The sequence below is a fragment of the Ovis aries genome, chromosome 1 (assembly GCF_016772045.2).
Source record: "Ovis aries strain OAR_USU_Benz2616 breed Rambouillet chromosome 1, ARS-UI_Ramb_v3.0, whole genome shotgun sequence".
NCBI classification, from domain to species: domain Eukaryota; kingdom Metazoa; phylum Chordata; class Mammalia; order Artiodactyla; family Bovidae; genus Ovis; species Ovis aries.
In genome coordinates, this window is record NC_056054.1 from 190,060,537 (window position 1) to 190,084,420 (window position 23,884).

General features: G+C 50.8%; 1 protein-coding gene across 2 annotated transcripts in view; it reads right to left on the reverse strand.

Annotated features, from left to right (window-relative positions):
• The window catches only part of ITGB5 (integrin subunit beta 5), a 112,462-nt gene that overhangs the window by 6,222 nt on the left and 82,356 nt on the right, over positions 1-23,884 (reverse strand). For both annotated transcript variants that reach the window (XM_027956587.3, XM_042232474.2), the window contains 2 exons: positions 22,917-23,346; positions 2,459-2,681 (listed from right to left, as the gene is read on the reverse strand). In XM_027956587.3, coding sequence (XP_027812388.1) covers positions 2,459-2,681; positions 22,917-23,346 — 653 coding nt within the window. The remainder of the gene's footprint in view (positions 1-2,458; positions 2,682-22,916; positions 23,347-23,884) is intronic.

Genomic DNA, 23,884 nt, shown 5'->3' on the forward strand with positions numbered 1-23,884 from the left:
GGGCTGGGCGAGTGCGTAGATCGTGGAGAGAAAGCAGATACGGCCCTCTTACTAGGGTTCTAATAGTTTGAAGAATTCAACCATCCCAGGATGGGCCACAAAATTCCTCTCTCCCGGGATGACTTCATGGAAACATTCTCCAGTTAAACAAGTCGGAATTGCTGCACTTCCCCTGAGGCCAGAGCCCAGTGGGCGGGTACTGAGTCTGGGCTGGGCCCCAAGAAGGGGTGGCTCCAGCTCTGGTCCTTCACACTAATGCCGCTGCCCTCCCCCTCCCCACAATTAACACACCGCAAAGAAAGGTGTCTGCTTCCGGTCTCCACTAGGATTCACCACGGAGGCCTCCACCTGCAGGCTCTGTCGTCAGGAAACAACAGGCCTGCTTCCAGGGAACATTCCCTCATCATCCACACTGGCAAATCAGTTTAACCCGTGTGCTCCTCGCACTGGGTTGAAACTTGTGATTTACTGTAGTCACGTATTAACATAAGTCTGGCCTTTAAACAAACAAGCTGCTGAGACAGACTCTGCTCAGGGAGTCTGTTAATTGAAATCAGCTGAGGCTGAATATGAACTCACCCAAGGTGAAGGGTGTGTTTGGTTAGTTCTAGAAAGTGGAGATTGCCTGCTCTGAAGTACCAGAGGGGAAAAAAAAAGGACATAAGACATTGGAAACCTGGTGGTTCTCAGCAAAGCAGCGAGCAGAAAAACAGCCTGAAATGAGGCACTATCAAAGGGACTTCATCTGGTTTTTTTTTTTAAGTTACAAGAAGGCTGTGAAAAAGGCAGTGTCAGTGTGGCCCAGAGACAAGCAAGAAGGAACAGTGAGGATCCTTGATGGCACCTCTGCTCTCCTTGCTCCTTTGGTGTTGCTTAATGGATAACAACAACCAAAAAAAAATCCATGTCTTCTTAGAAATGAATGCTTTAAACATTTAAAGCTAAGGCTGTCTTCCCAAGCACCTTTTAACTGACCTAAGCCAACCCTTTATTGCCTTGCTGCTCCAGAGGAAGGCAAAGAAACAGGTTTTATCTGCTTTTATTGGTTCCACGCGTACTGTCCTAGCTTCATCCCCACCTCCCAACAGCCTCACATGCCCCAGGGTCTGGGAGCAGAGACTCAGAAGGGTTCTGCTGGTGGGAGCTGGGGGGAGGGTGCCTCCCTCAGGCACTGCATGTTGATAATGGCCGAGAGTCCAGGCTCAGATGGCCACAGCTATCTGGGCTCCAGACCCAGGATCCTAACCTCCTCCCCGGGGATGTTTCCGTTTGCATTTCTGCTATTTCTCCACTCTCAGCAGGTCTACAGTGGATCTGTGTTTCTCTTCCCTTACTCTGCCTGGCTTCCCTCTGATTACACAAAATAAAATCTGGCCCTGTCTGTCTTGTCTCTCCATCTGCGGCCAGCTTTCAATTACCCACGCCTGGATTATTTGTGGCAAACGTCCAGACAGGGGCTCTGCCACCCAGAACGTTTCTGAGTTCAGACTGACCGGCAGCCCCAGCCACTCGGGGATCATGACCTCCTCTCATTAGGAGCCTGGGCCAGGCATGTGGAAGGGATATCTGCCAAAAAAAATTGCACAGTTGCATCTCCCAGCCAAAAGGAAACAACGTCTGTATTATTACTTGTTTCTGATTATCTGCGCCCCTCCCTCCTGGCCCCTCAGCACAAGGATGACGATGGCACAGCTGTTTCTCTAGCAAAATCAAGGCAAGCTGTCACTCTTGCTTTCCCGATGCCATAACTCCCTGCTCTCTTTCATTGCCTCTCATTCGTGCTCCGGCAGAATGTGGAGGGCAGAGCTGCGAGGAGGTCAGCTGGGGAACGTGACCCTGTGGCTGGGTCAGTGGAGGCCTGGAGCCTGTATCTGGACAATCTCTGCATTCAGCAGCAGCACGGAGACTCGCTCCATTATCTGTACAAATGGAGCAGAAAATTCAAAAGCCACTGCAGTTTGTTCCTGGCATGCCCTATCTAGGTCGGGTGCCCTCCTGTCCAATTTACCTTCTGATGATGTTTTGTTTAAAGCAGTATTTTCTATACAGGGAAGGTGGCCTGTGAAACACTGGGAGATGTTAATGGGGAAGGTCAAATTAATTTGGAAAAAACATGCATGCTGAATGTCCTTTTGAAATACTCAGTGACACACTAAAGGCTCAAGAAGATGCTATTTTGGTACCAAAATCAATTCAATATCATCTAACCTAGTAATCTGGTAATTTTTAAACTTGAATAACAGTCTTGCTTTTTGTTGTTTTGTTTTGTTTTTACAAAGTCTCCATGGAACCAGAGCCTCAAAGGCCCTATTCTAGTTCATGTGAGTAAGAGTTTCATTCTCCTGCAAGGCTGCATGGGCAAGGTGTGGGAGAGGGGAAGTGAGAGCCTGGTGGCCCTGGAGGCTGACCGGCCAGATGGCAGGATGGTCTGCGGGAGAAGCTGGGGTGGGGGCTTTACCTCTTGGTGCTGCAGGCATCAGGGCAGGTTGGGCACTTCTCGCACATCTCCCCAAAGGCGCCTGGCTCTGTGCACTGGCACTGCCCACAGACGCAGTGCCCACGGTCGCTGCAGATGTGGCCATCCCTGGCCTGGCATGTGCTGATGTCTGTCGAGCAGTTACAGTTGTCCCCGATGTAACCCGCGTGACACTTACATTCTCCGCAGTGACACTCGCCGTGGCCTAAAAGGACACACACCGCACATCAGTGCCTGCCTGCCTGCACGGACACACAAGCAAGCTGGCGCCTGCCACATGCTGGGCCCTGGGGATGCGACAGAGCGAGGCACGGGCTGTGCCCTCGCACGAACACACAACCAAGCTGGCGCCTGCCGCGTGCTGGGCCCTGGGGATGCGACAGAATGAGACACGTGCTGGGCCCTCAGACTCTGACCGGGCAGACAGAGGGCCTGGTGCCACCACGAGGTGACAGTAGGGCGCCCAGGCGGCGCATGTGGTCCGCCTGCACTGGACGCTGCTCCAAGTCGGGCCAGATCTTGGCCAAGTTGTGCCCCGGGCCCAGGGCCCCAGAGAACTTCTTCCTGTCTCCCCAGTTAATGTGACTAACAGCCCCAGGGCCTGTGGCTGTGACCCCCTATAGCAAAGGAGACTTTGCAATGTGATAAAGTGAAGGATTTTGAGACAGAGGAGGGTCTCCCAGATTACCCTGGGACCCTAAGTGCCATCACAAGGGTTCCGTGTAGGAGTAAGCCAAGGGGAGATCTGACTGCAGAAGCTGGTGGCCACGGCCAGGAGGGGCAAGATGCTGTGCTGCCAGCTCTGGAGACAGAGGCGGTGGCCTCGAGGAGCCAGGAATGCAAGAGGCGCAGCTCTGTGAGATGGCAAAGGTGAGGGAAGGGCCCTCCCTGGAGCCTTGGCAGGGAGTGTGGGGCTCCCGGTGCCGACACTGTAGCCAGGGAGAACCATGGCAGACTCTGACCTCCAGAGCTGTGAGAGAACACACGGGAGTCGTCTTCAGTCACCCATTTGTGGTAACCTGTCACAGCCGCAACGGAAACGCACACACGCACTGTCTCCAAGTCTCAGTGAGATGCTGACTCCGGAGCTGTGGCCAGAGCGGACGATTCAGGAGCAGGGGCCAAGGGCGCCAGCAGCTAACACTGAACTCACTACGAACGTGTCAGGCTTTACAGCGTCAACTCGCAGAATTCTTACAACCATCCCCTGCTCACAAGTGATGAAAACGACACATGGAAGGATGAAGCAGCTTGAGGGTGGCCAAACCACGAGTATGGCTCAAGGACCCACAGTCTGAACTTGAGGATCTGCAGCCTCTCAGGAGACAGAGTAGGCCCTAATCACAAGGAGAACTGGCTAAGGGTACCCCTGGTCCCCCATGCAGGGGGGACCTGTCCGTTCTACAGCCTCCAAGGGAGGAGGGCCCGGACCTCCCCTCCAAGCTCTGCAGGCATCAAGGGCAGGGGGCTGCTGGGCTCAGGGGACTGTGTGTGCGCCAGGCACACGCGTGCACCTGCTGGGCAGGGAGGTGCATGGGGAGTACCAGCCTCCAGGGGGCCTGACCGTTCATGGATCTCCTGTTCTCTGTGCTAACACAGTGGAAAGCAATGCTATAAAGGGCAGTTTTTTTTTTTTTAAAGTCTTCCTTACACTGCTACTGTAGCATACTTTCCTTTCTCATGCCATTCTTCTAAGACTGATACCAAAAGGCCCAAGGATTTGTATTTACTGAGAATCCACAGACACACTAGCAGGAGACCAGACAGACGGGGGATGGTGTCAGATGCGGGGGGAGGGCTTGCATTCTGCTCCCACTCCTGCGTCAGCTATCCTGGGAGCTGGATCTCAGCACCTTCTGCGAGACCCCCAGCGAGTGTGATCCACAGTTCAGGTCAGGACCTAACTTCAGAGCGCCGCTTCACCCCTTCTTCCTTCTTGTCCCCCTCCCCCTCTCTGCCCAGTCCTCACTGTAGTGCCTGGGACCTGCGGGAGACAAGGGTGGCCATCTGGAGCCTACAAGCCCCAGCCCCCCAAACCCCCCACACATGGACCACAGCCCAGGGACGCAGAGCCCCGGCAGACACAGCACTGGGCAACAGCATCCCCCACCACACACACACTTCACAGGCAGTGTCGAGGCACATGGCGGCCCTCTGGGAGAGGTGAGGAAAGCCAGGCCCAGCCAGGAGGAGGCTGCGGAGTGCAGTTTAACTGCCTGGAGGCGGGCGTGTGCTGTGTGGGCCACAGGGGAGAGCAGCACCCCTGGCTCAAGGGTTACGATTGTGGGGGGCTGCAGAGCACACAGCCACTCCAGGGAGGGAGGCCTGCACGCCCCTCCTCCCCACCAGTCCTCGAACAGCTATGGAGGCAGGAAACCACCCTCCACAGGGAAGTCTTCCCAAATGAAAGGGGTCCAATCCACACAGCAAGCTCCCTCACTCTCGGCCTCGGGATCACATTGGTCAGGAGCCTGTTTTAAATTAAAATGGTTCACTGTCAGGGTAATTTCCCCCTCAACATTTTATTATGAAAATTCCAAACCTGCAGCCAAGATGAAAAGACTGTAGTGTGAACATCCGCCTATTTCCCAGCTCTCCCACCCCCAGCATGTCACCTGCTCCATCACACATCCCTCCCCCCTTCCGTCCATCCATATATTTTTAAACGCATCTCAAAGCGAGCGCACTTCAGGGGTAGGTTTTTCATTAGCTCTGGCCTCTCCAGTGGCTTGTACATCACAGCATCCCATAAAGCAAAAATATCAGAAGAGGCATGACTGGTGCCATATTTACCCACAGCAAAGACACCACTCAGGCCAGAGGGACTGCTTTGTTTGACCTGGATGAGTGTTGTCTTCCCTCTTACTCTGTATTTGGCAGCAATGTAAAATGAACCAGATGTAACCTGACAACTATTCCAAACTGTCAGTGGTTTGGAGAAGAGGTAGTATATTATTTTTTTGTGGTGAAGTGTGGGTATGTGTGTGTTGAAAGAAGAACTTGCTCCCCATTGTGACTGAGCTTCTCATGTGAAAAGATCTGCTCAATGAGAAGATAGCAAAGTTGCCAACTGCTCGTACTTTCCCGCATGACTGTTGATTGGCAAGTACACCCAGCTGCCTCAGGCACATATGATACCAAGAGGACCCGAGAGCTCCAAAACCCAGCCCCAGGTCAAAGCAGTTGAGCGTTCCTGGATCTGGGGTGTGAGCAGAGTTAGGAGTCATGGGCAGCAGATACTAGGAGTCGGTGGTCACCACCGTGGCTAGGGGCTGGACTCATGGCCAGAGACGTAAGCCATCCCTGGAAGCCGCCCCCCAGCACCTGAGCAGCGAGGACATGGAGAGAAGGAAATGCTGTGCAAAGAGCCTGTGAGTGAGGACACCCAGAGCCGCGCCATTAGTGGGGCAGCAGGTGGGAGCCACAGGGGCCGCAGGACCTTGGAAAGTCCTCATCCATGGGGCTCTTTGGCTTCTAACATTTGCCACTTCCAACGCAAAGTCCCAGCAAGTCACACTAGGAGAGAAGCCGCACTTGCTGGAATGGCTGAATCCGCCTAAGGGCTGTCCTCAGGGACTCCCTAGATGGGCCCAGTTTGTCCGTCAGGTGGCCCATTGCCTCCCAAGACAGTGTAAAGCAGCTACAGAGAGGGGCACACGCACCTTGCCCTCCTTCACTCCCAAGGCAGAGCCTACTGTCTAATCAGGGGAGTCTCTGCCAGGGAGCCCGGGATTAGCCTCAGAATCACCCTCAACACCATCTTCCAAGGACAGCCTCCCAACCAGAGGAGCTGGCAACAAGGCACTGCCACGCGCCATCTCAGCCTAAAGCTTCCACGTCTCCTCCAGAAAGCGTGACCCGCACAGAGTGTCACAAACCATGCAAATCTGGTCACACTGTATCCTAACCCAGACATCTCAGATCCTGCAGCTGGGCCTCAACCTGCCTTTCCCTCAACCCACACGTGCAGATTTCCACAGCCTCTGGTCAGCCCTTGGCCTCTCCTAACACCCTAGGAGCAACATGTGTTATTAAATGACAAGGGCCACTTGGGTCCCGTCCCCAGGCTCAATAACCCATCTATTAGCAGGAGAGCCGCACGGGGAACGGGAACACGATGCTGGCCAACAGCACCCAGAGGGCCGAAGCAAGAACTCTTCATAACAGAGCTCATTTATAACACTTCCCCAGCACCTTGGCAGAGTGTGCTGAATTTCATGATGCCTGTTTAATACTCTGCAGACGTAAAAAATATTTTCATTACATACAGATAGGGATACTGAAGGGCATGTGAAAGTACTTTGTAAGCTGTGAATTGCTACATGTGCAAGTTATTATTAGTACCTTTGTTGGAATGATTGATAGTTAAATGGACAGGAAGTTGTAAATGTGTCTATTTATACAGAATTTCAGCTGTACAGAATTCAACAGCTTTCCATCAGCAAAACGGTGCTTGTGTGGGCCACGGGCCAAGACGCAGCCCCCTGCCTCCCTTGATAAAGTAGAATACGGGCTATTCAGAGGCAGGGGTGCCGAGGAAGCGGGCAGGAAGGAGCTGCTGGAGAGGAGGGAGGGGGGGCCTGTGAGGAAGCCCCAGCCAGAACCAGAGCCCTGCAGAGGCCAACAAGGGCAAATTCTACAGTGCAGCGGGATGTGAGGGTGGGGTCCAGTGACAGAGTGGTGAGGCAGTGGCCACAGAGAGCATGGCAGCTCCCACAAGGGATCCGGATGTTCAGAGAAAGGAAGAGATGGGGAGGAAGGAGGTTGGGGATTTTAAAGAGGGGATATTTGAGCATCCTTCTGATTAAAGAGAAAGATACAGAAAAGAGAAAATCTGGTGGCAAGTGGAAGGATCAAGGGAAGAACAAACTCTAAAGAGATCACAGCCGAAAGAGAATGAGGTGGGGAGGAAGTGGGGAGGGTGGTGAAGGGAAACTGAACAGCTTGGGGTGAGGGCTGTGGCCGGAGGAGCTCAGGGTAATCCTGATCAGCTGCATGAAGGGCTGGGGGCTGTGCATACTTGCTCAAGTGTGTGATCCATGTTCAAGTGTATCCTGCACCACTGGCTATGTCACCTTGGGCAAATCCCTAAACCTGACTGATGATCACGTCCTTATGTGTCAATGAGGACAATGCCTTCCTCATGGGAGTGTCGTCAGAAATACTGGTGCTACTGCAAATCAAGCCCCTCCTGCAGCAGCTGACACAGGACTGCCCTTGGAGCAGAGCAAGCAAGGATCAGTGCTCTGGACGGTGGTCACAGCACTGTGCATGGGTGATCAGAAGACAGGGGTGAGAAGAAGTATGGGATTGTGCCGTGGAAGGACACAGCTTCAAAGGGGGGGAGTTCAAGGGAGTGGAAAGCAAGGATCTGCTGGGCGAGGGGTGACTGACCCAGATAGGAGACAGCCAGGCCCCTTGTCCCCAGGAAAAGGAGGGGTGAACATTCCTGCACGAGGCAAAGGGTGAAGGGGAGTAAACACACCACGGAACGTGGGTGATGGGCAACAGAGCAGGGATACAGGGAACGTTCAGAAACTGAGGCGGTAGAGCGGTGGCTGACATGTGGCTTCTGGAATCAGGGAGCCTGGGTTGCCTCCTGATTCTGCTATTTGCCAGAAGTAACTGATGTTTAACCCCTCTGCATGTTGGTTTCTTCACTTTAAAATAGGGCCAATAGGGGCTTCCCTGACAGTCCGGTGGTTAAAGCTCCGTGCTTCCACTGCAGGGGAATGGGTCCCATCCTTGGTTGGGAAACTGAGATCCTGCATTTACGCCATGCAGCATAGCCAAAAAATAAAAATTCAATAAACTGTAACTTCAAATAAAATCAAGAACACTCTTTAAAAAAATAAAATAGGGCCAATAAAGATGCCTCCCTTGTAGGCTTGCTGTTATGAGTTCAGTCACTTAACCTGTATAAAGCACTTAGTGTTTGACGTATGGGCTTCCCTGGTGGGTCAGTGGTAAAGACTGCCTGCCAAGCAAGAGACTCAGGTTTGATCTCTGGGTTGGGAAGATCCCCTGGAGAAGGAAATGGAAACCCACTCCAGTATTCTTGCCTGGGGAATCCCATGGACAGAGGAGCCTGGTGGACTAAAGTCCAGGGGGTCACAAAAGTGTCAGACACACTTAGCAACTAAACGACAAAAGTGCTCAATTAATGCTAGCTAGGTTCATCGTTGTTGTTACTGTCATAATAAAGGGAGGGTGAGGGAAGGGAAGCCTGGAGCAGATGATCTGAGTTCGGAGAGGAAACACTTTCTGGGAGCTTGGATCAAAGACTTCCAGGGTTAGAGAATTCCCTGGAGGCTCACTGGGTAGGACTTGGCGCTTTCACTGCCGGGACCCAGGTTCAATCTCTGCTTGGGGAACTAACATCTGGTTAGCTGCATGGCACAGCCAAGAAAAAACAAAAGAAAACAGACTTCCAGAGTTAGAAGCTCCCAGAAAGTGACTTAATCCACATCCAGCCCAAAGAGAGAACACTCAGGGTTTGGTGGAACTGCTCGCTGGACCCCAGAGCTTTGCTGTGGAGGCTGACACCCAATGGTTCCGGAGGCCCTGTTTTGTGTATGTGAGTTGGGGGGTGCGGGGTTCCAGCCTCAGCAGGAAGGGGACAGCAGGACGTCTGAGGCAGAGCATATGTGGCCCTCAGCTCCCAGCTGGACCCTGGTCTGCAGAGACCCAAGAGACGCCTGGGGTGACCTCAGGGAACTTGTGTGAGAGCCCTGGGGCTGGAAGAAGGAGCGAGCCAGCCTGGGATGGGCAGAAACAGAAGTGGGTGTCTTCTCCCCATCCTGGCCCAGCCCAGGAACAAGGGTCACCACAGACGTCAGACGCTTTGGGTACAAATCATCTCTCTCCACAGCAGGTCCAAAAATAGTTTCCATGCAGCTTGGGAACGCACTGCACTTCGTTTGCTGATCAGCTTGCAGCTCTTCCTCTCCGGGCTGAGGAGCGGAGGGCTGCGAGCAGCTCCCTGGACTGGAAGGGTGCGCCCCTCACTCCCGTCTCTTCCTCTCCCGCTGGCAGCATCCCTCTCTCACCAAGTATATACTCTACCTTCTGCCTCCCTAGCAGCCCCCAGTGCTTCTCCTCCCACAGCCCTCTGTCTGTCATCTCCCCCTCCTCTCTCTCCCACTCTTCCCAGGACGGGCAGCATGTAAACAGGAAGTGGTTAAGAGAGAAAAGAACAAGAAGGGATGTGGGCTGGAAAACCTCTGCTCATCTGGGTGATTTCCCTGCCGCAGAAGTCAGGCCTTGTCTGCGGTGTGGACACCTCTGGGTGACACCCAGGGCACAGCCTCTAGAACTCTCTAAAAGCCGTCTTAAAAAAAGCAGGAAAAGCAACTCAGAGCTTTGTGTGCCTCCAGTCCCCTGGTGTCTGTGTGACTCGGGGATCCCAAGCCACTGCTGAGCCAGAGACAGTGCATAGCCCTGCCCTCCTTAGCATCAGCCAGTGTTCAGAGCCTCTCTCTGAGCCTGTGGACACAACAGCAGAAGGGCATGGTCACAGACATCCTGGCACTCACATAGTCTCCATGCAACCACAGCCAGATCTGGGCTGCCCTCCACGTGGCCAAACACACACACAGGCTTCTAAAAGGTCCGCGTCTGTGTCTGGGGCCGGGAAGGGGAAAACCCTCCTGAGAGGCGCTCTCCCTGGCGCCTGGCCCAGGAGCAGGTTAGGATTACATACCAGCCGAGCGTTCTCGTGTTGTGAGTCTGGTCCCCATGGGAAGGGCCCCTCCCACTGTCTCAGTGTTCCCTTCCATGCACTGGCTTTTGCTGCTGGAAAATCAGAGAACAGAGAAATGCACAGGGCATCTCCTCAGTTCCCGCGTGAGCGGTCTCGGCCTGGCTCCGGACACCTCAGCGGAAACTAAATGAACCTCCAGGGACAGGAGAGAAGTTGCTCTTGAGGGGTTGTGTCCTTCTCACCACGCGCTTCCCGAGCCTGTAAACACAGCCTGCTCTTGCCAAGGATGAGTTACTGACTGGAGAACTTGCCAACTAAGGGCTGCCCCTCCCAAAGAGAGCACAGCGCTCCTTGCTCCACACCAACCCAGACGCCAGCTCTACAGAGAGTCTCCTCAGACCCACTCGGCCCTACCCTGCCACTCGACCTGGAACCCCTCAGCTGGGGGCGCGTCTTCTGGACGGAGCCACCTACTGCACAACCTCTCCCAGCCACCTGCTGGCTCTGGCAGCGGTCCAGCTTCTTCATCAATAAAAGAGGTCCAGTGGCTCGTCTATCTCCCAGGATTGGGGGAATTCTCTGTTAATGTGCCCTACGGGAACTGTATCATGTGCTGCCTTTAAGAAATTTCTAATTCACTGAGCCATCAAATCATTAAAATCTCTTAATAGAGAAACTTTTGGGGGCACTTACAATAGGACAGGCATTTTCTAAGCACTTAATTTGAGTGTTCCCATTAATAGTCCCAATCGCCCTATGTAATGGTATAATTATTACCCTAATTTTTGCAAGTATGGAAAATGAAGCCTAGAGAAGCCACATAATTTATCCAAAGTCACAAAGCAGGTAGGAATCAGGGCTGTTTGGAACCACATTTGTTTAACTCTGGAGCCCTAACCACTACATGTACTGTCTCTCCAGCCCAGTCGTGACTTAGTCAGGACTAAGTCATAACAATTAGAACAACACATAGGATAAATGGTCAAGGTGACCCAGGGTATTTTATAGCTTAAAAATGTGCAACAGACCCATGCCCAAGGCTGGCCCTTTTAATCACTGATCATTAAATCACTCTTGGCCTCTGTTTTCCTATGTGAACAGTAAGGGCGGTAACTAGGTGGGCTCTCCCATCCCTCCACCACTGACACTTGCTATTCCAGGTCAGGGCAGAGAGAGACTGGGACAGGCTCTAGGCTAAGCTACAGGTTTTGGAATAGTAGAGGACAGAAGGCATTTGGGGTGCAAAACATAGGATGCATTCCTTTGTGAGGGTGAATAGAGAGAGTGGGCAGCCTAGAGGGGAAGTAGCTGGAAAGGAGAGGTGGATGAGAATGGCTACCCAGGGTCTAGACGTGGGTCTATTTGTCTGCATGTGTGCTTGTAGGCATACGTGTCCGCAGGCAAGTGTGTACAGAAACAGACAGAAGGGAAGGGAGGGAAAGAAGGTGGGAGGGAGGAGGAGGAAGGGGGGCCTGAGGGCTAGACTGAGGAGCGTGAATTTAGCCCGTAGCCCCCAGACGGCTGGACAATAAACTCCCTTCCCAAGAGGGAGGCTGAGTGCCTCAGCGGGACACTGCAGCGTTCTCCTGGTTGAGTCCTCACACTATGGTCTGCCCTTTCCTCAGGTCAGTGTCCACGTGGCCTCCTCCATCACTCCCCTGAACTGTCAACTATGTCACGACACCCTTTTGCTTAAAACTCTTCAACAGCTCACCACCGAAAGCACAGCTTCCACATTTAAACTTTTGTCCCCGACATACGAGGCTGTTCGAGGCCTACCTCTCGAGTCTGTTCAGCTGCCCCTGTGCCCCCAGGCACCCCAAGTTCTGGCCATTCCAAACCACTCCAAGCTTCTGAAACATGCTGAACTTTAGCATATCTTTGTTTTGAAACAATTACTTTGGCTGCAGTATATATTTGATTTTTTATATTTTTGCAGCATATATTTGTTTTTAAACAACTACTTTGGTTGCAATATGGGGAGTAGACGAATTAGGACAGTGGTAGCCCAGATGGGGAGAAGACGAATTCCAAACAGAAGAGGGGTGAGGACAAGACTTGGTAGCAGAAGGAATGCAGGAGTTGGGGAGATGGTAGGAAGAAGGATGGTTTCCGGGTTCCTGGCTTGTACAGGTGGATAAACAAAAGGGGGAGATAAGGAAAATCCGAAGAGAACCACAGCTGGGAGGAAGGTCATGGAATCAGTCTGAAACGTCCTGAGACTGAGGTGCATTTAGGACATACAAAGCTGAAAGGAGCGTGGAAACAGGCCTGAGCAACCGAGCACCACAAGGGTGACTGAAGGTGTGGGCACAGCGAAACGCCCGAGAGGGGCAGATGGCTAAGCCGCGCCGCAGACAATCCCAGCACTGAAAGGTGCTCAGCTGCTATTCGACATTCAGGTCAAGCCAAGGGCTGATAAGCCTTAGACGTAGCAGGACACAGCCATATGGGGCCTGGAAGACCTGTTCTGGTGGAATCGTGGGGCTGAATCCGAACTGGACTGAGGTGAGGGCTGCCTGGGAGGTAGTTCGTGTAGTCAGTGGGTGCAGACAAATGTTCTGAGGAATACGGCTGTGAGTATGGAGGAGAGGAGCTCACAGTGGGGGGGGTCAGGGGTTAAGGGTTTCTCTTTCTTTTTTTTTCTTTAAAGAGTCCTGAGCATGTTCTTAAGTCAACTAGAATACTTAGTTAACAGGGAGAGTATAGTATATATCACTTATTACACAGATATATTTGTTTCCCCATGTGATGCATCTCAGTAGCCTGCAAACCCATACAAAATCAAAGATGGTGTTTCATTTTTGCTTGCCCAATGCCTAAGCATGGTGTCAGGTACACCGTGGATGCTCAAAACATGTTGTTGGCTCTTGGAGGCTGTGAACGCCATCAGGGCAAGCCTGAAACCCTGGAGAAGATATCTGATACTGGAAATTAGAAAAGGAAAAGCAGTAATTATTGATGTTTAAACATGATTCTTGAGATATTTTAAATTCTCAACAAATGCCCAAGAAAAACAGAGACTTCAGGGCGACATGAGAAATAAAAATTAGAAACTCTTTCCTGTGGCAACACACGGCCGTGGTCAAGCAGAAGTCGCAGGCTTTGCACTCACTACCGTGCCTGCACCTTGCTCAGATTTCTCCAGCAAAAGGCTCTTGGGAGATGTGAACAACGATGCGTCCTCAGTCCCGGGAGCGGCTGCTCCTCTGTCCTTGGCTCAGTGTCAATGAACCAGCCCTGACGAGCTCAGCGGATGCTGCTTCCCAGTAGGTGAGGCCCTGACAAGCCCCTCAGCCTCTGCCCTCATCTGGACTGCATGCTGCCTTCTGCATATGAGCAGTAAAATGCAACCACTGCTAAACAAGGTGCTGCTGCTTTAAGCTAAGCTTCCCCAAACCTCAAGATTACTTAAAGATGATAGCTCTGGCTAGAAAGGGCTTCCCTGATAGCTCAGTTGGTAAAGAATCCGCCTGTGATGCAGGAGACCCTGGTCTGATTCCTGGGTCAGGAAGATCCCCTGGAGAAGGGATAGGCTACCTACTCCAGTATTCTTGGGCTTCTCTTGTGGCTCAGCAGGTAAAGAATGTGCTCACAATGTGGGAGACCTGGGTTTGATCCCTGGGTTAGGAAGATCCCCTGGAGAAGGGAAAGGCTATCCACTGCAGTATTCTGGCCTGGAGAACTCCATGGACTGTATAGTCCACAGGGTTGCAGAGAGTCAGACATGACTGAGCGACTTTTACTTTCACTGGCTACAAAGTCAAGACTCCACTGTCAAAGGCAGCAGAACCCTCTCAAAGGACATCGTTGCCTTTCTGGTTCTAGCATTTGACTTCTTCTTCTTGGTGCCCAGCTGCCAAGTCTCTCTTATTACTGCTGCATTTCACACGAGGGCACCAAGGAAAGGCCTTGGTGTCTGACCCAACTCTATCAATTACAGGGAGATTCAGGCCATGGAGAGAAGATGGAAAATCCCAAGCTCCTTACTGAACTCACCTTTCCAGTTTCAAAGGAGTCTGTAATCAGCTGAATGCAATGAACCAGAGTCCTCACAGGCCCCCAAGAATGCTGACTCAGAAAGAAAAACAGAAGGCCTGCAGCCAAAAGAAACAGAGGTGCCCCAGATCAACTTCTCAAGTTTGGCTTAATCTGCCCGATCTGCCTGGCAGGCACTTGTGGGGAAATGCCATCCGCATCTGGGGAGACGTGAATTCCCTCCCCTTTCCTCTGGTCACTGCGACAGGATGAGAGGGTGACTATTTTCAACCTGGAAAGCTGTCATGTTCTTGTGGCTGGTGAACAGGTGCCATATTCCATCCTCAGCTGGCCCCTGTTCAGAGCCTGGAGCAGCACTCTCAATGGACAGAGTCGGTATGGCATGTGACAGGAGTGGGCCACGCTGAAGCCCGGCTGCCAGAAGCCCAGCCAAGCCACGAGATGGCAGGAAGCAGCTGTCCAGAGAAGAGAATCCCCTGAGGGTTAGGGTAGGTGGGCTTTTCTTAGGTCAAGGCTCTGGGCCAACCACCACCAGTGGGGAGCGTGGCCAACATGCCCATCTTCTCGGCCACAGTCTCCCCCACAGGGGTGATCAGTAACAGCCACCTCCAACTCCCGGTAGAGGAAAACAACCAAATGAGATCACTCACCTCAAGAGCATTTTATAAATTAGAACAGGCTAACAAAGGTTCATTTAAGGGAAAGTGGGTCCAGTCTGATCAATAACAACAGCCAGACACTCACTGGCTACTGAAAGGAACGCTGTGTGCCTCTCGAGTAACAGTCATAACACCGGGCGCCTCGGCTGCTCCTGGTCCACGCATGTCCTTCAGCCTGGGGTGCGCTCTCCTTATGCAACCCAGAGAAAACTCACTGAACAAAACAGAGACTAAATGTTTCCTAAAATTTTGACCAAAATAAAGCGCACTTATCAGGGAAGACTTGGAAAATTGTGGGCTACATGCTTGAGTGGTGGCAGGAAGGGCTGAACTGGTAATAGATTTGGGAAGGGTCTCAAGCTAATCAAAATGAGCAAAATTCAGTAGAAACAAGGTTAACTATTTACTTGCAAGGTTCCCCAAGTCTGAATCTCTAACCAAGAATCATAAAGCGATTTAGTCCAGGTTCTGGGCCTCAGTTTCCCACAATGCAAACAGTCAGTGCGGGTAACAGGCAGCTGACCCACTGTGTGTGTGTGTCCGGTGGTGGCAGGAAACACAGGAGATGCAAATAATCCTACTATTTCATGCTCGCTTATGGAGAATACAAACTAGCCTCAGCGTGTTTCCAAGGAAAAACACCTTAAGATACTAAAAGTGTCTTAAAGTAGATTCTCCTTGCATTGTTACAATGTTTGCCTAAAGGCCAAGACTACAATGTCAAACAACATAAAATAGCAACCTGAGATGTATATTCCGTTAGCTCAAGGATGATGGGTCACCTGATCAAGACTTTTGGGCTGTGGTTTGTGGACTAGGGTGATTGGAGGTCCCATCCTCTGGGTCAGAGGGCAATAGGCAAGGGCTCAGGAAGATGTCCAGAAGACAACAGGTCCGAGGGGCCTTCCAGGGATAGACCTTCCTCCTGCCCCTGTGTCCTCTGACTCTTGTTTGTAGAAAAGCTTTAGCCTCCTCCGAGGCCTTCCCCAAGTTCCAAAGAGAAAATTTAATCAGAGAAGTGAGAAAATGCAGAAACAAAGAAATGCAGTCAAGAAAAGCAAAATAATAGCTCAGGCAGAAAACCAAGTCAAGGACCCTTAGCTCCTCCTCAAGGGCTACTGACACCCTGAGTCATATCCCTGAGTTGTTTGGCAGAAACTAAAGCCCCCACCAAGTAGAGGAAGTTGACTGCATGATGATGGTAGGCCCCAGACCAGTTGAAATTCAAAAAAAAATTCATGCTACTACTTCACCATAAGCTAATCAGAAGAATGCTCACGAGCTGATCAGGCTCCCTGCAACCGTCACCCCTAACGTGGCCTTTAAGAACTCTTCTCTGAAAGTCCTTGGGGAGCTAAGGGTCTTTCCAGCATGAGCTGCCTAGTCTCCTTGCTTGGCACCTGCAATAAACACTGTGCTTTCCTTCACCACAACACCGTGTCAGTTGAATGGCTTTGATGCAAGTCAGGCTAACAGACCCCAGTACCTTTCATTAACAAGACACAAAATTTCAGGAGGTTGAACTCACTTAGAGCAACTTCCAGACAGCAGGGAAAGTTTGGATCTGGGTGGAGTTCTTAGGTCAGTGTTTGACAGTCAAGAACGCTTACCCCAAAGGAAAACAGGGCTCCATCCAATCCTACCACACCCTACCCAAAGCACTGAGCAGCAGAGACCTACCATCAGTTATGTAACAGTTTCCAAAATCAAGACCAAACTCAAGTGACAGCTCAACACTGAAGAAAGAGAACCAAAGTAGCTCTAAGAATAACTTTTAGTCACCAGAGGTCTCTCATTGTTTTCAACTTAACTAAGAATGGAAAATTTCCTAATGTGTTATTCTATAATATCAAAAAGTTAATGCCACCCAATTCTATACAAGACTAAGATTTTATCTTTGGCATTTTCATGGTTTTCTTAGGCTTTTCCTTTGTTATTAAAGTTTCATTATTTCCTTCACAAGCCAAATTCCATGACCTTGGATTAGGCCTGAAGTTCAAAAGCATGTGCAGAGTCCGCATCACTGGCTTCCCTGTCTGCACACTTCCCTTTCTAAGCAGAGAGACAAGGGTAGTAAGGTGAGGTCCAATGTTCAGATCACTCCAGTTTTCACAGTCCCGGGTAAATTGCTGCTTCAGATGTTTCTGGGATCTGAGCAGTGAGAAGGGCAGTAAGAAAACTCAATTCCCAGAGTTGGAACAATAGCCCAGAGCATGGAACAAGGCAGGTTCTCCAAACGGCTTGCCAACATGCTTAATTTTCAACATCTCACACAAGTCTGGATGGTGAAGGTAGAAGCTTAAGCGGTTCATATCCTCATTCTTCTAACCCAGAAAATTTCTGAGGAGTGGAAAATTCTAGTGACAACACACATTTAAAAATTAATTCAATACTGTGAGCAGTTCCAACTCTGTACCCCTGGCACCCGGTATAAAACCTGGCACGTGAGGAATGCTCAGTGAACTCCTCAATGAGATGAATGCAGCACTCTACCTAAAACGAAACCACCTCAGTGAGAGATCACTGCCTCAGTGTCTCCAGCTGCACTAAGATCTGATACTTATCACACGACAGTGTTTGAAAGAGCTTTCTCCAGCCTCAGGCTGCAAGATGCTGGATGACTCCAGAGCTGAGCAGTCCAGCTCATCTGCTTCACCTGGCCAGTCTGAAAGGTACATCATTTGCTTATACGACTGACTAAGCCCTACATTTTGGTACCTTGCTGTTTATTCAAATAAACTTGAGCAAGATACGGACGGAATTTTCACACTCATATATAGTGCCTCCTTGTATTTGCAAAAAGCATCCAGGTAACCATCAAGAAACGGAAGAGACTAATACACATGAAAAGATGTGAAGAATTTTCTAGGCTCTCCCACCTGAGGCACGCAGTGGTAGTAATCTCACCAAGAGCCCCTTCTTGAGAAATTAAATTTGTCAAATCTGGGTTCATTCAAAAGGTACTTTTTGAGGCCTCTGTCATGGAACCACATTCTAGACGATCCTATAAGTCATTTATGGAATGTGAAATTGCATTGCAGTGACAGAAGGTAGAGCTGGGGCCACAGCTCCAGAGGTGGCCACTAGGATACTTACTCTGACTGTGAAAATTATATTTCTAAAGAAAATAGTATAAACAGAGGCAGAAGCATTTTTATAATCATATCCGGATAACTGTTGCCATAGGAGGTATTTCATTTGGCAAGAATCAATAAGCCTAGAAGTAGGCCATAATGTCAGAGGTGCTTTTAACAGAAGAGGTGTAACACAACCTTGTGAAACCTTCTGGAAACCATCAGCCCAGACCAGGATTTTCTGTTTGGACGCTGGCTCTGGCCACTCAGAATGATGCAACTCTCCATTTTTTTATGTCTGGAAGAATAATGCAATTGCCCCTTGACCTCTACTTGCCTTACTTGGCCAAATAACCTATTAGATGAAGTAAAATATGAAAGCATTCTGTTAAAAATTCTATATCCTATTTGATATAAATGTTTTCAATATATGAAACCCAAGAAGTAAGCTTTCAGTAAATTATTCCACATATCCCAGTGCATGCTTCCCTGGTGGCTCAGACAGTAAAGAATCCATCTACAAGGCGGGAGACCTAGGTTCGATCCCTGGGTTGGGAAGATCCCCTGGAGGAGGGCATGGCAACCCATTCCAGTATTCTTGCCTGCAGAATCCTATGGACTGGTGGGCTACAGTCCATGGGGTCTCAAAGAGTCAGACACTACTGAGCAACTAAGCAGTGCAGGCATTTTAAGAACAGAGATTGCTGAAAGCACTAGGGTTGGGATGATTTCAACAGCTTACCACAGCAGAGTAACTCAAATCCCAGGAAATGCACTGTTTGGGTACAGAAACCAGCAAAGAATAACAAAGTTTGCACAATAACCTTCAATTACATTGAAAACAACTAAATAGACCATGTCCATGTGTTCTATTAACAGAAGGATTCTGAAGGGTCAACACTTAAGAAGACTCAAAGGAACAGAAATCCTCACAATGGCCCCGCGGCTCTCTGTACTCACAGGAATGGTCTGTGGACAGAAGCACTCTGAGTCATTTTGCCTCTAGAAACCAGAGGGAGAAACAGCAGCCCTGTGTCCACACACGTTCCCATGACAGTGCGTCACAAAAGTAACAGCCAAGATGTTCAACTGCTTCCAGACCTTAGGTGGGTCTCCGTCACTACTAACCTCTATGACGTGTAACACATCTCAAACCTGTAACCTCGGTCCTATGTCTTGGTTGGGGGTGAGGACCAGAAGCCTCTTACAGGCGAAAAGACCAGGGAGAAGTGGAAGAACTTCTCCAGGACGTCCCCGCCGGCTCTGGCCTGGCTCTGCCTCAGGCCCTGTCTGAAGGTGGATCACAACCTCACGGCCCCCGCAGGCCTGGCTGCAGGGGGAAGGGCTGAGAGAATGCTGAAGTCAGCTGCCTGTGAGTCTCTGAGTCAGCATCTTCAAGACCAGAACGGCTGTTGAGAAATAAGACTTCTCCCCCACAAAACCCCAAACATAACAGTGATCTGAGAGCTTGAAACCAAAGGACTCAATTTCAGAGTGGGAGCCCCAAGCTGACCTTGGGAACAAGGAATTGGGGGTAGACCCCTCACCCAACCACTGCTGCCTCTTGAACAAGCTAGAGTGCTTGTGAGACAAGCAATGAGGAGCTGGGCGCTACATGGACGGGCAGGCAGGGTTGCACGCATGCAAATGGTCCTGCCTGGAGCTGGGCATCCTTCCTGGATGACCTCACATCACCCATACCTCCTGACCTCACAAACTACTGTCTCCAGGAAGACTTGGATAGCTTCAACTAGCTGTTGCTTTCAAAGTGAAGGGGTGGTGGTTTAGTTGCTAAGTCGGGTCCAACTCTTGCAACCGCACAGACTATAGCCCGCTAGGCTCCTCTGTCTGTGGGATTTCCCAGGCAACAGTACTGGACTGGGTTGCCATTTCCTTCTCCAGGGAATCTTCCCGACCCAGGGATTGAACCCACGTCTCCTGCATTGCAGGGGGATTCTTTACCGTCTGAGCCAGAAAGTGAAGGGGTGGAGGTGGCTAATTGGAGATGCAGTGGAAAGACAGCCAAATGTTCTTCTAATCATTGCTGTGTTCAAATAATTCAACTTCAGGTGCTTCTTAGGATATAAGAAAAAAAGTAAGATACAAAATTGCATACACATACACATTTAGAAAAAAATTTAGACGGGAAACCTCTTAAAGTAAGAATGTTGGAATAATGAACAACTTCTTTCTTTCCCTTCAGGATATTCTAGACCTAAGAATAATCCTCCAGCTAGCTGGAGTCATTCTCTTGACTGAGGACACAGAGGGTAAAAGAAGTTTCTTGTCTGCTTCACCAGATGGTCCAAATTAATCCTGGTCACCAAGAAGGAGACAGACAGCTCAGACTGACCACACATCCATCGACTCCCCCTGTATTTTTCAAATTTTCCTATGAGGGAACAGAAGACATCCAGCTCAGCAACCCAGAGGAGTTAGTGACTCCACATACCACACAGGCAGGAGCCCAAAGGCATCTCTAACCTCCCGTTTCCTCACTCAGGGACATGACAGAGTCTCCCACGGGCACATTTTAGGACAGCATTCCATGATAATACTTGCTAATTTGTTAAAACAAAACAAAACAAAACAAAAAACCCTGCTGAAAGCCAATTGCAGACAAAGTCAGGTATCTTAGAATGTTTATGGTGGCAGTCTGTCCACCCCGCCACGCAGGACTCATGGGGAAGGTGGCCCCGAACACACACTGGAAACGGCTACAGCTCCCAGGAGTATGTGGCACTGCTTCTTAGAGGAGCTGGTGGTCAGCAAGGCAATGTGCTAGGTGCTTAGACACGTTCTCTCACTGCTCACCAAAGTTCTGTGCCCAAAGGGACACAAGCAGCCCATGGTGGTGCTGGATTCAGGCCAGGTTCTGCTGATCCAGTGGAACCATCCAACCCACAGGGGAGAGTGGATCCCTGTTCCCTGTTCAGCACAACAAATCCAGACCCTACCAGCTAGCTGACTCTTCTATGACACCATACGTCCTGCACTTTCTAGAACATCTCCAATTCTGAGCATGCCACACCCATGTATGCGTCTCACCGTGTGGTCTGCCCCTGGAGGCCTCACTGGCTTATCCTCCCCTGGGCTACCATCTGCTCCTGTTTCTCCTGTGGACAGAAGGGGGGCTGCTCCTCCCACAGGCACGGATGGTTTCTATGACCTGATCTGCTTCACATCTTTGCGCTTCATCTTCCCTGCCACACTCCATGTTCCTTCTAAATCACCACTTCGCCACCGGAAGACCATTCACAAAGAAGGGATCCTGGAAGCAACAGAACATAGAAAAGAATAAGAGGTAGCAGAAGAAACTATCATCTTGCCCAAAACTGTTCTGTTCCTCGATCTGCAGGTGGCGTGGTGTTGGACAGACTGACCTTTAAGAGACATGTTAAAAGACACAGTGTTTCGCCAGAGGGCCACTCCCAGAAAGGGAGCTGCCGAACTTCCATTTCACTGTAATCCACATAAAGTCCTATGCTTGGGTTCAAAACCTAAGTGCTCAGATGTGACGCAACAGAAACCTGGCTTGGCTACAGTTCATTCGAATGTTAACCTTCAACTTTTGGTCGTCAAGTTAGAATCAAGTTCAACAGGACAATGTGATTGTTTGATAGAAAAGAAAAGGTGAGTGCTGTTGGCAGGTGTTTATGAAAGTGCAAAGTTCAGGTCACAGGAAGCAAATGTTAGTTGAACCTGGGGCTGAGCCCCTGTTACCCAGATTCCAAATAACCTCCCTGATTCTGAGAAGCATGCTTAACAAAATGACAAGAGCCTCAAAGCAGGAAGAGACCTGGTATCTGGTTTGGGTTAAGAAAAGAGAACAAAAAATTTTAATATTTTGAAAATTAAAAAAGAAAAGAGAACAGAGAAACACAAAGAAGTTCTCAGATGTTTTAGCAGGTTGCCATATGGAAGAGGGAAGCCTAAAATGTGGCCCACCGGGGGAGGTGACTGAGAAACAATTTTCTGTTTGATATAAAAGAAAACTTTCAAATCATACCTGTGGGAGGCAGAAGGATGGCCCTCGAAGATATGCAGAGCCTAATCCCTGGAACTTGTATCAGTGTTACTTTACAGGGTAGAAGGGACCCTGCAGATGTGACTAAGTCAAGGATCCTGAGATGGGGCGACTGGTCTGGACTATCTGGTGGGTCCAATGCAACCGCAGGGCTCCTTATAAGGGGGAGGCAAAGAGCATCAGTGCAAAACAGAAGTCAGAGAGAGATGTGAGGATGTTACATTGCTGGCTGTGAAAACAGAGGAAGGTGCTTCAAGCCAAGGAATGCAGATGGGTTTCTGGAAGCTGGAGAGGGACAGGGAACAGACTCTCCCTTAGAACTTCGAGAAGGAACGCAGCCCTGACAACACCTGGATTTTGGCCAGGTAACACCCCCTTCAGACTTTTGACATCCAGAACTGGAATGGAATAAACTTGGGTTGTTTTAAGCCACTAAGTCTATGGAAACTTGTTAGAGCAGCCATAGGAGATGATAAGTGAAAGTTGCTCACTCGTGTCTGACTCTTTGTGACCTCATGGACTATATAGTTCGTGGAATTCTCCAGGCCAGAACACTGGAGTGGGTAGCTTTTCCCTTCTCCAGGGGATCTTCCCAACCCAGGGATTGAACTCAGGTCTCCCACATTGCAGGCAGATTCTTTTACCAGCTGAGCCACCAGGGAGGCGCATAGGCGATGAATGGATGTCTAATAAAGGAATAATGACTACCATCCCCAGAGAGCTCCTTGTCCCCAGGGCGATCAAGAAGAGTCTGGTCACCTACAAGTCAGGAATGCCGTGTGGGTAAGTCCTGAAGGACGCACGGCAGACCCCGCCAGCCCTGAGTCCCTCACACAACGCGGCAGCGCTGTCTCTTGTTTTCTATTCAACATGCTGGTGCCACCTACAAGGCTGACCCTCGCTTGCTCCCAGCAGTACCATGGCACTCAGTAAAAGGCATGCTTTGGCTCAGAGCAACGGTGCTTGCGGGGGCACCCACCTGAGCAGAGGACACCTCTGTTCCTGGCGCAGGAGAAGTCGTCACACTCGCAGAAGGGCCCGTAGATCTTGCCAAACTCGCTCTCGAAGCAGGAGCACTGGCTGCAGCTGCACTGGCCGCGCCCGCTGCACAGAGGCTTGCCCTCCGCCTCCCGGCACAGGTTCTGGTACCCGCTCTGGCTCTCCCCTTCCTGGCACTCGCACCGGGTGCCCAGGTAGCCGGGGTTGCACTCACACAGGCCGCAGACGTAAGTCCCGTTGCTGCTGCACCTGGCGCTGTCGGGCTCCAGCCCCGCGCTGCAGCCGCACCTGCAGTTGTAGGTGACCCCCACCTCCAGGCTGTCCCGGAAGCCCACGGGCCGCAGGGTGAACGTGTGCTGCGCGTGTTTGCCGGGGCAGCTCCGGGCCTCCACCGACACCTCAAAGGACGCCTGGGCAGGAGAAAGAGAGGGGATGTTGTGGCCGTGGCGCGACTGGGCCTCCCGCTCCCTGTGCTGGCCTCCCCATCACCCAGGGGCCTTAGCACAGTTCCTCCAAGGTCCTCAGTGCAGAGCTGGGATCAAATCTGGCCCCTGCCCACATGCAGGGAGGCCATTCCAGCCACCCGAGGAGGATGAGGCCCCAAGTCAGCAAGCCCTTCCCTTTACCCAGTAAGGGTGTGTTCAGGCACCAGCATCTGACAGGCATTGTGCTTGGTTCGTTAATGTTATCTCTTTGAATCCTCACACCCTGGAGGAAAAAGGCTTCCACAGGAAGGTAGAAAGATTCACTCAAGGTTACATGGTTCTCTTTCTCCCCTTTCTTTTCATTTCTATCCTATCCTCTCCCCATCTCCATTTTAAAAGTCAATGAAACATTCAACAATTTACCAGGCACCTCGTCTGCACCAAGCTAGACATGCTCCCTGAGCACGTGGGGCCCTGGGGCCCAGCAGCCCTGGCAGCTGCCTACTCTTCCACAGAGGTGCTT